The sequence below is a fragment of the Ovis canadensis genome, chromosome 26 (assembly GCF_042477335.2).
Source record: "Ovis canadensis isolate MfBH-ARS-UI-01 breed Bighorn chromosome 26, ARS-UI_OviCan_v2, whole genome shotgun sequence".
Classification (NCBI taxonomy): Eukaryota; Metazoa; Chordata; class Mammalia; order Artiodactyla; family Bovidae; genus Ovis; species Ovis canadensis.
In genome coordinates this window covers 22670265-22684339 of record NC_091270.1, presented here as the reverse complement: position 1 = coordinate 22684339, position 14075 = coordinate 22670265, and the positions used below count along the sequence as shown (strand labels likewise).

Below are 14075 nucleotides of genomic sequence, written 5' to 3'. Positions count from 1 at the left end.
ATGAGGGGGGCCTGAGGCTGGGTCATTTATCACGTGCTCTTGGTCTCACCTGGACCCCCCGCATCACTCACCTGTAGATCTGGTGATAAATCAAAGTGGAGGTGGCACGGCTCACGGCCTCGTCAGCATCCCCCAGTCCCGTACTCGGTGGGCTTTGCTGCCTAGCCTGTCTGCCCTTTCAAACTTCAGACTTTCTTAATATCTTCCCAAAGGAGACACAAGACTCATTCTGGTCTCAAGGACGTATGCCTCACAAAATCCTTTTATTAAAACAATGGTTACAAAGACTTCACATGGCTCCCGAGTCCCCTCTGCCATCGCTCCCAGCTCAGAGTCAACGGATGCAGCACTTGGCTTTGCCCTTGTAGCAGGTGCCTTCAATCCTGTTGTAGAGGGGGCAGGGCGATAGGTTGCAGGTCCCCCCTTTCCTGGCACATATGTAGCTGTCAGACCGCTGGCCGAGAGCCGTAAGCTGGCCGGCACCTGAGACAAGGGAAAAGCAACCGTGTCAGACTCCTGGCCTGCGGCCACAGGGATTTCAGGGGAAAGCAGGACAGACAGCCCTTTGCAAAGCACATCACAGGGGTTTCCCTTGCAAGAGCTTCACACCAAGCTGACCTGTGGAGCTGCTCGTGAAACACGGCACCTGAAGAGCCCCCTCAATGCTGGTGGGTTGGTGTCTCCACCCTTAGCGAGCCCTCATTTTTGGCATTATCTTTGAAGCTTCAGTGCATTATAGGGCCCAAAGGGAATAGCAACATATCTCATCAGAGTGCTCTGGTTGCGTTCCTTATTCTAGAGTGAGGGTGTGATTTTTAGCAAAGCACCCTAACATTCTGAACCCCAGTTCTCAAAACTAAGGAGACTAGATTATGTGATCTCATTCGTTTTCAAGATTCTGAGGCTGGTCATTTTTCGTTTGGTGGGGAAATAGCACTTTTATGGTTACTTTTTTTTAATTTAAACTTTTGATTTTATATTGGAGTATAGCTGATTAACAATGTTGTGATAATTTCAGTTCAGTTCAGTTCAGTCGCTCAGTTGTGTCTGACTGTTTGCGACCGCATGAATCCCAGCACCCCAGGCCTCCCTGTCCATCACCAACTCCCGGAGTTCACTCAGACTCAAGTCCATCGAGTCGGTGATGCCATCCATCTGTCGTCTGTGTTCTCATCCTCTGTCGTCCCCTTCTCCTCCTGCCCCCAGTCTTTCCCAGCATCAGAGTCTTTTCCAACGAGTCAACTCTTCGAATGAGGTGGCCCAAGTACTGGAGCTTCAGCTTTAGCATCATTCCTTCCAAGGAAATCCCAGGGTTGATCTCCTTCAGAATGGACTGGTTGGATCTCCTTGCAGTCCAAGGGACCCTCAAGAGTCTTCTCCAACACTGGACAGCAAAGGGACACACTTTTGGATATACATGTATCCATTCTCCCCCAAATGCTCCTCCCATTCAGGCTGGCGAGTAACATTAGGCAGAGTTCCATGTGCTATACAATACATCCTTGTTGGACATATAGCATTTATATATACCATTTTATATATAGCAGTGTGTACATATCCATCCCATTATGGCTGCATTTAATTCTCCAAGAAATGTATCACTTTTTCTTAACTAACTGACAGAGGAATTGAGATTAAATGTTCTCATTATCTAATCAGCCAATGGTTATATTATGTTAAAAGATGCAGAAAAATATTGGAAAAAATTCAACATTGATTCATGATTAAAAAAAAGAAAGAACTCCTACCAAATAAGGAACTGGAGGAAACTTCCTTAACCTGATACAGAGTGCTTACAGAAGCCTGCAGCACAGTGTACACTTAATGGTCGAGCACTGGAAACATCCCACGAGACTGGCAATCAGACGAGCATTGCTGCCGTTTCATTATCACCCCGCACTGTGCCTGAGGTGCTAGCCAGGGGGATGAGACAAAGAAGAAAGAAACAAAAGGTACAAGCGTTGCACAAAAGACATAAAACTGTCTCTATTTGCAGATATTATGATTAGACGTAGGCAGTCTAAAAGGAATTAATGGGAAAGCTTAGCAAATTTGCTGTCCATGAGATCACTATACAAAATGAAAAAAAATTATTTTAATTCTGCAATCAACAGGAAAAAAAAGAAACAAAAATACCTTATAGAAGAGCATAAAACATGCCTGGTTACAAATCTAAAAAATAATGTGCAATATCTCTATCTGTAAAGAATATAGTAAACTTTTTTTTGTAATTTAAAGAGGCCCTAAATAAGTAGAAATGCTATGCTTAAGCACTGGAGGATTAATTATTTTTAAAATGTTAATTTTCCCCCAATTAAGCTGCAGTGCTAGCCCAAAGCCATGAAAATCCCAGGAGATTCTTTCAGCGACACTTGATGAGCTGATTTTAAAATTTTTGTGGCAATTCAAAGGACCAAGAATAGCTAAGGCAGTCTTAGCAAAGAAGGCAGGAGAACTTGCTTTACTGGATTTTGAGACTAATTATAGAGCCACTGTAATTAGACCAGATGGTGAGGATACAAACCTACCAGTGGACTAGGGCAGACAAATACACAAATAGAATAGCGGGAGACGCCCGAGGAGGTCCCTGCAGACACTGAGAGTTGAACAACAGTCGCTCAGCATAAGAGGGGAGGAAATGGTCTCCTCCGTGCTTGGTTCTGGAACAATTAAATATTCATAATGGAAAAAATAAACCTTTTACCGTTAGTCACACCACACCTGCACATTAAAAATCACTGCCAGATGGTTATAAACCTAGGTGTAAAAGGAAAATCAATAAGCCCTCAGAAGACACACTGAACACTCTTCATGCCTTTGGGCTAGAAGAAGATTTCTTAAGGCATCAAAGTACTAACCCTAAAGGAAAAAATATGACACGCTTAACCACCTTAAAATAACGTGGAAAATTCAGAGAGTGAAAAACTAAGGCACAGGGTGAGGGAAGATATTTGCCATGCTTACAACTGACACAGCTGCTATGTAGAATATATAAAGACTGCTTCAGATTACAGGGCCTCTCCTCCGACCAGCCTCCACACCCAGGAGACCAATCACTTGCAGGAGCCATGTCTGGGGCACCCCTGGTGGTCCAGTGGTTAAGAATCTGCATTGCAATGCAAGGGACATGGGTTTGATCCCCAGCCCAGGAAGACCCCACATGCCTCAGAGCAGCTGAGCCCCACGTGCCACACTCCTGAGCCTGTGCTCTGGAGCGTGGGATCCGCAGCTACCGAAGCCCACATTCCAGAAAGCCCGTGCTCATCCCCAACAAGAGAAGCCACCACAGCAAGAAGCCTGCACACGCAGCAACGAGCAGCCGCGCTGCAGAACTAGAGAAGGTCCTCACATCAGCGAAGACCCAGCACAGCCAAAATGAACAAGTAGATCCTCACCAAGAAGAAGAAGCCATGTTTGATTCTGTGACTCTCTGGTTTGAAAGCCTCTGGGGCCCACCTGAACACAGATGGGGTCTCCTGCTGCCTCAGGCCTGACTGACCTGTGCTTCCCTACATCCCTGGCCCCTCTCCTGACCCCTCACCCTGGTCCCAGGACGCTTTGTGCAGTGTTGGAGCTGATGGCCTGGGTTTGAGTCCCTGCTCAGTCTGTTACCAATCATGTGACTGTAGCCAAGTTATTAAGCCACAGAATGGGGGTGATGATTCTTCCTCCCCACAGCGGAGCTGGGAGGACTAGAGTGAGAGTGAGAGCTCTGTTTGTTGTTGTTGTTTTAATTTATCTGGACGTCTGGGCTTTCAAGGGGATCCCCTGGTTGCTTAGATGGTAAAGAGTCTGCCTGCAATGTAGGAGACTAGGCTTCCCCCTGGGTGGGGGAAGATCCCCTGGAGAAGGAAATGGCACCCTACTCCAGTATTCTTGCCTGGGAAATCCTATGGATGGAGGAGCCTGGCAGGCTACAGTCCATGGGGTCACAAAGAGTTGGACACGACTGAGCAGCTCGCCTACCTACTGGGCTTTCATACCAGCTCTCCTTCCCATGTGGCTTGTCCTTCCCCTCTCTCATTTGATAGAGGCCGAGTGAAGAGACAAAATCGGTGATGAAATAGTTAATCCCACTAGGGGGTTGCAAGTAGAAAAATATGGGAGACCCCTGTAAGTTAATGATCACTGGAGAGAGCAGGTTTGCTTAACCGCAAAACCCAGCAGGCTTGCTTAGCAACAAAACCGTGCAACAGAGTCACGAGGCAAGCCTCAAAGCAGCAAAACAATGATGGCAGGGACCCACAGCCTGCCCAGTGAGCTCAGCAAGTCAGTGAGCTCAGGACATGCTCTCTGCACACATGATAAAGCTAATTTGTGGACCTAGCTTGAGCAGGAAGGGACGAGAAAACGCCCCTGCTCAACCTGGAGGAGGAGCAATGTTGGAAGCATGATGTCCACCTAAGAAAGTTGAAGAAGTTCTTCCCCCCCCCCTTACTTTTCCATTGTTTATAAAAGAAGCCAGTAAGGTTTTGAGGTGCAGCACCCCATTGCCTGCCCACTTTCATACCTCACAAATGTCGTATCCTAATAAATCACTTCTTCACTTTGCCTCTCATTGAATTCTTTTCTGGGCTGAGATATAAAGAACTTTAGTACCAGAGCTCTTCAGAAACACCCCCGGCCAAAAATGACAGTTTCACTTTCACTGGTTTAGTTAAGTTGGGGCTGAAAATCCAGATTCCCACCTCAGCCAGGCAGATAACACAGCTCTGTGAAATGGGCTGAGGGGGGCAGTAGGGACTGCTGGGGTCTGCGGCGTCCTGAGGAGCGCATCCTGTGTGGCGGCAGTGGCACTCTTTAGCGCAGCTCACTGTTGCCAGGCAGGAATCTGCCACATGTGCTGCGTCCTTAAGAGAAGAGAACACGTACACACTGCTGTATTTGATGTGGATAACCAAAAGGGCTTCCCTGGTGGCTCAGCACGTAAAGGATCTGCCTGCAATACAGGAGGCACAGGAAACCTGGGTTCAACCCCTGGGTCAAGATCCCCTGGAGGGGAGCATGGCAACCCACTCCAGTATTCTTGCCTGGAGAATCCCATGGACAGAGGAGCCTGGCGGGCTACACTCCATGGAGTCGCAGAGACAGACTTTGACTGAAGCCACTGACAACGCAACCAAAAGGACCTACCGAATAGCACAGGGAACTCTGCTCAATATTATGTAACAAGCTAAACTGGAAAAGATTTTGAAAAAAGAGTAGATACACGTATATGTACAACTGAATTATGTTGCTGTACCCTTGAACATGACACATTTTTAATCAAGTATACTCCAATATAAAATTAAACATTAAATAAAAATTTTAAACTTTTTAAAGAAGTTAAAAATCTGATTTTTTTGTGTGACATATCCCGACTTTTAATTGGGAGAGAGTTAAAAGAAATATTATTTTGAAAATTCCATGAACTCAAAAATGACTTTCATCATTCCCTCACTTCTCAGCTTCCTCAGCAAAGCCTTTCCGGCCCCTCGAGACCCCGTCCGCTCTCATCGTCATGTGTTCCCCTGGCACTGTGCCCTTAACAGCATTTCACAGCACAGCTCTCATTAGCTAAGCAATTCTGTAATCGGTTTGCTTGTGCTCTGCTTCTCAAATGTGCGGCCACGGATTCCGGGGCTGCTCCCTGACATGGCCCCTCATCCTGGGGCAATGCCTGCCTGCAGCAGCTCTTCCCTGGATACTCCTTGAACAGCGAGGACACAGCCTCAGCCTTTCTCAGCACCTCTGCTGGCCTCCAGCTTCTGCAGGGACCTGGGTGGCCTTGCCACTGTGACATTCCATGTTCACACAAAGACCACCTGTGTAAGCTAACAGTGGGCGACACAGGCCTTTTTCTCTGATCGGGAGGAAAACTGCTCAACACCAAGTCTTAGGATCTCCTGCAGTGACCACAAAGCGCTGGTTCCCCGGGGCCTCACGGGCCTCGACTCCTCACCTGTGAAATGACCCGGTCTGAGGGCTCTTCCAGAAAAGGAGTGAACTGACCCTGCAGGGGTTCAGGGTGGCTGAGCAGTGCCGCCTCCCTCCCTGCACTAGCCCCAGGCCTCCAGCGTCGGGGCAGCCTGCTGGCAGGGTGGGTATTGCAGGGGCGGCTGCTGCAGCTGCAACAACCAGCACACAGCAACGAGGACGCAACCACAAGGAGCGGAAGCAACCCAGCTGGCGCCTGTGCGCAGGGAACCTCGACCCTGGGAACAGGCTGGGGACCCCGGTGTGTTCTGATGCAGGAAACACCTGGGCTCTTCCTCCCCTCCAGACGTTTCTACATTCCCCAGAAAAAATGGTGTCGCGCTTGCCTTCCCTGCAGTCCCTTTCCAGGTGTGAGCATCTCAGGGCTCAGAGAGGGTGCTCAACCTGCAGGGACCCTGCAGCTCAGGCACCCCCTAGCTCCAGCCCAGAGGTGGGGAGGACCCCACTCCGCCCCTTCTAGAAGAGGAGTTGGGCTCAGTGAGCAGTCCTGAGGGGCCCCATCCTGAGGCCCTCTTTACTGCTGCTTCTGTGCAGACAGGGCTTGCCTTTCATTCAAGGGCAGTATCTAAGCCGGTCCAGTTTACGCTGGGCCCTCCATCATATCAGCTGCCATTTCTGTAAGAAGTGACTAGTAAGTTCAGTTCCTCCTGCGTGCCCCCGGGAACACTCTTTTTCGAGGCTTTGGATGAGATGCTTGTAATCCTACTTAGATGTCACAGACTGAAAACAACTCTTCATGTTAATATAGTGGCTTTCAAACATTCTGAGTGTGAACTGAGCTGTGGTAAGAGGCTTTGCACGGCTGCTCATGAACACACGTGCTGTGAGATGAGTACGATAACAGCAGGACGCTGCATGGATTTCTCTGCCTCCCTTAAGGGTCCCGACTGGAAACATTAAAGCTCTGCATTGGAATACTTCGGAACCCAGCTGTCCGAGGGGAGCCCTGAGGAACCCCTGGAGTAAATGAGGCCCAAATGCACAATGACGTGCTGCCCTGGAGGAAAGCATAGCGGGGCTTGCAGAGAATTCCGGAGCCTAACGCTCTTAGAGCCCTCTGCCGCAGCCCACTCACTCTGCCAACTAGGAAACTAAAAGCCAGAAGAGGTGACTTGCTGGGGATGACCTGGGAGTGAGTGGCGGGGCTGGGATAAACTGTGTTCTTGACTCTTCTGGCAGGCAGGGGCTCGCCTTCTCTTACACCAGGGGCATTGCTGCTTTGACCCCGAGGAACTGGCATCCCCTGGCCTGACACAGAGCTCCCCTGTGGTGCACTGGGGAATGGGCCACCCTGGAGGATGTGAGCGGATTTCTCAAGGAAGGTGGATCCCTGAGTGCCTGCACACGGGTGAGTTAAAGACTCTGGCGGAACTGGTCTTGTGGGCAGGGCAGGTGGCACCTGCTTGCAGGAGAACAGCTGGGAGGACCCGCCCCGGGCCCTGGTGAGAGACGGGGTGCACCTCTGGGCTGGCTGGGACGCTGCGCCTCTCGGGGGTAAGGGGGCATCTTGCAGATGGGGGTAGAGGTCCCCTTCACAGAGGATACTTTCTGGATGCCCAAGACAGAGACAGGGCTGGGGGTGTGGGGGCTGCCTGCCACCTGACATCCCCGCCAAGGGCAGAAGGAAGGGAGCCCTGAGGGAGAGATGAGAGAGAGACTGGAGTCCGGCCCTCCTGCCGCTCAGCTGCCCTCAGGCTCCTGGGAGAACTAGCCCGGGGAGGCTCTAGGCAGGCGGGTGCACTCCTCGCACTCGGGATGGCCTGGACCCCTCGGTCGGACCGCCCCGCGCCATCTGCCCCCGACAGGCCGCTCTGCCCCGGAGAGGCCTTCCTGCTGCCCCGGGCTCAGGTTGCAGAGGCGGCCAACCTCAGACGCGGCCCCGAGTTCCAGCCCCAGGCGCTGCAGGGTCCCAGCTCACCTGGGCCCAGCTGGGAGAGGAGCAGGCCGAGGGCCAGCAGCAGCAGGCGGAGGACCCTCATGGTGGCGGCAGGTGGCCGGAGCCCCAAGGAGGGAGGCTCAGGGGAGGCCGGGCTCCAAAGGCTCCAGAGGCGGCAGGGTCACCGCCTTTATGGGCTGGAGGATTGCACAACCGCACACATCGACGTGAAGGGCGGCCTCCAACGCCAGGGAGAGATTCTAATAAACAACCTTTCATGTCAAGCCCTGAGTCGTCGGGGAGTCACGTGGACGCCCGTCTCCCTCAGGCTGTAGCTAAATCCGGCGCTGGGCCTGCAGGCCTGGAGGCGGCTCCTCCCCTCTGCTCTGTCCTAGGTCCCCGCGGAGCTGCTCAGATGGAGTTCCTGGGACGGGAGTGCACGCTGGAACCCCTCCCGCCAGAGGCCCGGGACCCGGAGAGGTGGCCCAGGGGCCACTTTAGCTGAGTTGCGCTCTCCACGCGGTGCCCCGGACTTCACCCTTGTCCCTCACAAAAGCCTGGCTGTTGCCTTTCCTCCAACCGTTAGGAATGGAATTTTCTTCTGGCCCAAGGTTGACTAATACTAGTCTTTCTAGTTTCTGGCTGGTGTTGCTTTTTTTAAATCAAAATATCTCTCAAATCTTTTATAATCTATGAGCTTCTTCTGTCAATTAAACTTTTTTTTTTTTTTTTGGTCAAGACAAATTTTTTGGAGCAGTTTTAAGTGCACAGCAAAATTTAGGGGAAGGGACAGACAGTTCATCATATTCAAACATTTATCCTTTCACTCACTGATTCAAGTGTGTATGTTTGGTTCCTGTTGTGCGCTGGGTGATGGTTAGGGTCTTGGGGTGCAGTGAGGAAACAAGATTTATGTTGGTTTCCTGCAAAAGTCTAGCTGAGGAGATGGAAGAGCAGACAGGCCGTTGCCATGGCACTGGATAGGTGCTTTGATTGGCAGCAAGCGAGGGAACAAGGCTGCGATCTGAGGGAGTGTGTGTGTTTGGCTTTGCTTCCTCCTTAGGCAATAGGGAGATCTCGGAATATTTCAGTCAGGAGAAATACACAAGCCAGTTGCCATTTTAGAAACCACCTCAGGGAAGTGTGTGTGGAGAAAGGCAAGACTGGACTTGGGAGGCCAAGGGAGGAGCTGGTGGAGCAATGAGGGTCTTAACTAAGGTTGTGAAGGGGGAAGAAAGGAGACATGGATTCAAGGGATGTTAAGAAGGAAAAGTGCCCCCAGACACGGGACACAGATTGAGCTAGATTCCTGGCTCCATCTAAGTAAAAGGTGATGCCCCAGACCAAGGTAGCATCACCAGGAGGAGGAGGTGATTCCGGGAAATGGTGGTGAGTTGCATAAACATTTCCGCGGAAGGAGTGTCTCGGTTTGGGTTTCAGAGAGATGCAGAATGTAAGCCCAGAATGTAACTGAAGGTGGAGAGCTGGGAGAGTAAAGAGTAGGGGAGGCGACTGGATGAGAAGGAAGCGGACTTGTGCCTCCAGCCCGCGGTTCCCTTCCTGGTCAGCGGCAGGGCGCCAGCCTCCCACTTTCTCTGTGGAGCCACCGGGCCTGGCACCGCGGCCGGGACAACCTCTTGGCTGGAGCTGTCCCATCTGTGAACCGGGGAGATTCAGACAGAGCCCGTCATGTCGGCACAGCTGGCATTTGGGGTGTTTACACGGATCAGGGGAGGGACTGGGGTGCACCTGTGTGCGGCGCTCCTGAGAGTAAGAACAGCCACTTTCACTGACAGCCCACGGGCCCTGCGCGCCTACTGAGCGTGGAGCGCTCTGCAGCAGAGACGGAGTGGACTGCATTTCAACGATATTCATGACATAACCACCATGTGCTGAGCACCGCAGCAGGGCTGGCGGCACCTGTGGGTGAGCCTCTCTCTTGTTTCCCAGCCACCTGCTCTGAGAAGTCATCCCTGACCTCTCCTCTTCCTAAAAGTGGCTGTTACTTCTGGGCTGCCCCTTTTACAGCCTCCTTCCTGTCGAGTTCTTGGCATGCTGGCTGCTTCCCCCGACATCAGTGAGGTCTGGCGCATGGAGACTGCATGGAGACCCCCATCATCTCCCCTCCCAGGAGGGTCTGGTGTCGGTATAGATGACCAGTTGCTGGAGGAAATGAATGAAATGAGTGCTGCCATGGACTGAATGGTGTCCCCCAGTTGCCCATGTTGAAGCCCTGTGTTTGGAGGTGGGGCCTTTAAGGAGGTAATTAAGGCTGAAAGAAGTCACACGGCCCCATCCCTGTAGTCTTATAAGCAGAGGAAGAGCTTCACTGCTCTCTTTGCCACACGAGCACATGGTGAGAAAGTTGCCTCCAGAACCACGAGACGAGAGCTTCTGCCCTTCAAGCTCCCATCCTGTGTGTTTTGTTACAGCAGCCATCCTGACTAATACATGTGTCTGCCCCTTGGTTAACTCTCTGTCTCCTAGGACCCCAGAACTCCCTGGATTCCACTCCTGAGAGCTCCCCAAACTCTTGGCACCCCAGCGATGGCCCTTCTCTAGATGCCACAGCCCATGTTTGTCAAAGGATTTCAATCTGAAATGGAACCGGAAAATATAAAATGGAAAATCTCATGCACATGCCCTCAGAAAAATAAAACTTCAGGACTAGAAACAGAGTTTCTGTAAATGCCTGGTTTACAGAAAAGTGATAATATTACAGTTTTCTTAAATGAGAGGGCCTTGGTCATAGGTTGCCTCATATCAGCCTTGGAAGGTTTGCTTATGGTTCCAGAGGTGAGAAAAAGAAACGACCTGGGTTAGGCTCATCTGAGCTTTGTTTGCCTGCCTGGGCTGGTTTTGTCTGCTCAAGAACTTTCAGGCCTGGTCTCTGCACTTCTTTCAATTGATTTTTATTTTAATAGACTAACTGGACTTTCCCTTCTTTACATTTCCTGGCCATAAACATCACCTACCCCACACCTTTTACTGACCTACTTACGGCTTCTACAGTTTGTGTGCCCTGATGCTATTATGGCTGTTCCTGAATAAACTCATCTTTTCGACAATTTTGAGCTCGCCTTGGTTTACCTCTTCACGTGGTCCACGGTAGCTATTTCCACTCCGCTCTGCTGTGTCTGAAAACAGACTCAAGGCCTTGTTTATAGTTTGGGGATGCGTTAGGAGGGCCTGCATCCCTCACTGCATTCCAAGGGGCGGCGATCTTTAACACTCTGCCTGAGAAAGCTCGGGTCAGGGTCTATTCAGGGAGAAACTTCAGTTTTAAGCACATTTGTGTGGGGTAAAAGAAAAAGGAGATCTACATGTGTGCACATCCATATATGGAATCGCAGGGGAGAGCCCGGAGACTCACAGAGAGTCACCAGCTGGAAGCAGTCTTTGTGAGAGGGGCAGGGGTTTGGAGGGACAGGCCGGGGAGAAACCCTCCGTGTTCCCGCGGCAGGTTTGCATCCTGGTTATTCGGTTAATGGGGCTCACATGGTGGTCAGGGGTGGCACTTGCCCGTTTTCTCCCTGGCGCCTGACCTTGGCCACAGCCGGCTGGGTCCCGTCCTTGCCTGCTGGTCTCCAGGGCACGTCCACCTCACGGGCCGCGTGGCCGGCCACTTCCCGGAGGCAGGAGTTGTTTGCGTCAGGTGTTGATCACACCTCCTGGATGAAGAGGAGGGGGCCTCCTGAATCAGGGCTCAGGCGCCACTGGGTGTGGATGACCTCACGTGTCCCAGGCCACCTGCCATCCTCACATTCCCATCTTGCAAAAGAAGGTGGTGAATTCTATGGGGTTTTTTAGGGGCCAGTTTCCAAACGAGGCAGCCCATCAGAATCACCAGGGACACCGTCACGAAATAGCTCCTGCTTGAAAATTGCCAGCAGTGAAACTCTAGAATCTGTCTTTTATTTTGGGCTGTGCTGCACAGCTTTGAAGGATTGTAATTCCCTGACCAGGGGCAGAACCCTTGCCTTGGCAGTGAAAGCACCGAGTCCTAACCACCGGATACCAAGGAATTCCCTGGAATCTGTCTTTCAACACGAAAAAGACTCAGGCAACACCGTGTGCTCTGTGCACAGAAGGAAGAGCTTCCTGCAGGCCTTGTGGCCTCCAGACTTCCCGCCGGGCTGGCAAAGTGAAGGCAGCGTTTGCTCTAAAGTTGTGGACTCACTGGGCCTCCAGTTTGGCTACTGGATAGGGGAGGGCCCTGTGGGGGAGTCAGGATGGGAGGCAGGTCGTCCTGGCCCACCCACAGGCCCCCCGCCCCCACCCAGATCCACCTGCAGATTTCACCATCCGACTTCCTTGCAAAGTGCTCAGAACTAAAGCAGGTTTTATCTTTTAACAGCATCGACAGTGAATGTGTCAGAAAGATAATGGAGCAGCTGTCTTAGCAGGAGAAAAGGGGGCGCACTGCCCCCAGCACCCTGTCCCCACACACCCGCCTCCCCGTTTACTGAGCCCATGGAAGGCCAGGGTGGGTACTAACCCTGGGTGCTGGCTCCTCTGTGAATCATCACACGCCCACAGTCAGTGCCCTGGCTCTGAGCCAAACCTTTTTCTCCTTATTTAACAAGTATCACAATGTCTGCCTGTGCCAGACGTTATGCCTGAGCATAAGGAACACCTTGCTGGGCCTGACAGCCCTCATATTATGTGTTGCTTATTCGTAGACAGAGATGGAAAAGCGACCAAATTCTTGTTATTTGAATATATATGTCCAAATTCCTTGTGTACCACCTACTTGTTATCCAGGAACTTTCTCATCATGGGAAACTGCTTGTATTTTCTCCAGACAGATGCTGCTGGGTGCTCACTGCCATTCAAGAAAACCAAGAGGCCTCTCCAGCAGGGGCCCAACCAGAGTCCTCACCAAGTCCCTTCCTGGGCCTTGGTTTCTTGCTTATTAAGAATGAGTTTATAAAACAGAAAACAAATTTATGGTTACCAAAGAGGAAGGAGGGAAGAATAAATTAAGAGTTTGAAATTAACATATACAAACTACTATATGTAATAGATAACCAACAAGGACCTACTGTATAGTACAAGGAACTATACTTAATATTATACAATAACCTATAAGAGAATGTAAAAATGATTCTCTATTATATATAACTACATATGCAAATATAACTGACTCACTTTACTGTACACCTGAAACTACCACAACACTGTCAATCTACTATATGCCAAGAAACATTTTTTAAAAGAATGAGTTTATAAGATAGATAAACAGGGCCCTTCTGTATAGCACAGAAAGCTATGTTCAATATCTTATAATAACCTATAATGGAAAAGAATCTGAAAAAGAATATAGATATACATATGCATATGGGGCTTCCCAGGTGGCACAGTGGTAAAGAGTCCACCTGCTAATATAGCCCCAGGAGAGCGAGTTTCCCTCCCTGGGTCGAGAAGATCCCCTGGAGGAGGAAAATGGCCACCAACTCCAGTACTCTTGCCTGGAGAACCCCACAGACAGCCTGGCCGGCTACAGTCCATGGGGGCCCCGAGTTGGACACCACTGAGTGAGCATACACTCATTTAAAATGGAATCACTGCTGTTTTAGAGAAATGAAAATGGAGTCTTGTTCGGGCTTCAGAAGCAGGAGAGCAGGCCTCCGACTGGTGTCTGGTCTGCCTGGACTCCATGCCTGCTCGTAAACACCCCAACTGTCATCAGCAAGTCGGGCAGCAAGTTTGCTAAGAGAGGGTTGTGAGTCTTGGAATTTTCTCAAGCCCTTGGAGACCTGTCCAGCCCCCGGGGTCCAGAAAAAAACTCACAAGATGAAACAAACAGCCTTGTAAAGGTTAAAGTTAAGCCAGAGCTGCATTTTTGTGTGCAAACTGATGATGGTATCAGTGGGAGGCCTGGGATTAGGTGGCTCAGACTGTAAAGCGTCTGTCTACAATGCTGGAGACCCGGGTTCGACCCCTGGGTTGGGAAGATCCCTTGGAGAAGGAAATGGCAATCCACTCCAGTACTATTGCCTGGAAAATCCCACGGACAGAGGAGCCTGGTAGGCTACAGTCCATGGGGTCGCAAAGAGTCAGACACGACTTCACGTTCAGTTCCCAAAACTGCGATCTGAAGTCTCGCCCTTGCGGTGGATGCACCACGGCATTCTGAGTCCGCTGAGGTTTTCCTCCAGGCAGCCCTGATGTTTCCTCTTCCCTCCTCAGAGCTTGTGTTTCCAGAAACGCTCGATGGGAT

The 14075-nt window shown here is 50.9% G+C and overlaps 1 protein-coding gene and 1 long non-coding RNA gene across 3 annotated transcripts in view; one reads left to right on the top strand and one right to left on the bottom strand.

Annotated features, from left to right (window-relative positions):
• Positions 1–227: 227 nt before the first annotated feature.
• LOC138430988 (beta-defensin 1-like) overlaps positions 228–14075 on the bottom strand; it is a 27337-nt gene continuing 13489 nt past the window's right edge. Inside the window, exon 2 of the mRNA XM_069573112.1 lies at positions 228–483. Within this exon, the coding sequence (XP_069429213.1) occupies positions 335–483 (149 nt within the window). The 3' untranslated portion in view covers positions 228–334. The remainder of the gene's footprint in view (positions 484–14075) is intronic.
• Positions 6789–10920, top strand: LOC138430989 (uncharacterized). 2 transcript variants are annotated; one of them, XR_011253479.1, is made up of 4 exons: positions 6789–7083; positions 7156–7324; positions 9649–9778; positions 9849–10920. It is a non-coding gene; the product is annotated as an uncharacterized lncRNA (long non-coding RNA). The 2 variants fall into 2 exon arrangements; XR_011253478.1 differs by lacking the exons at positions 6789–7083; positions 7156–7324 and adding exons at positions 7358–7470; positions 8248–8463 and having other exon boundaries at positions 9881–10920.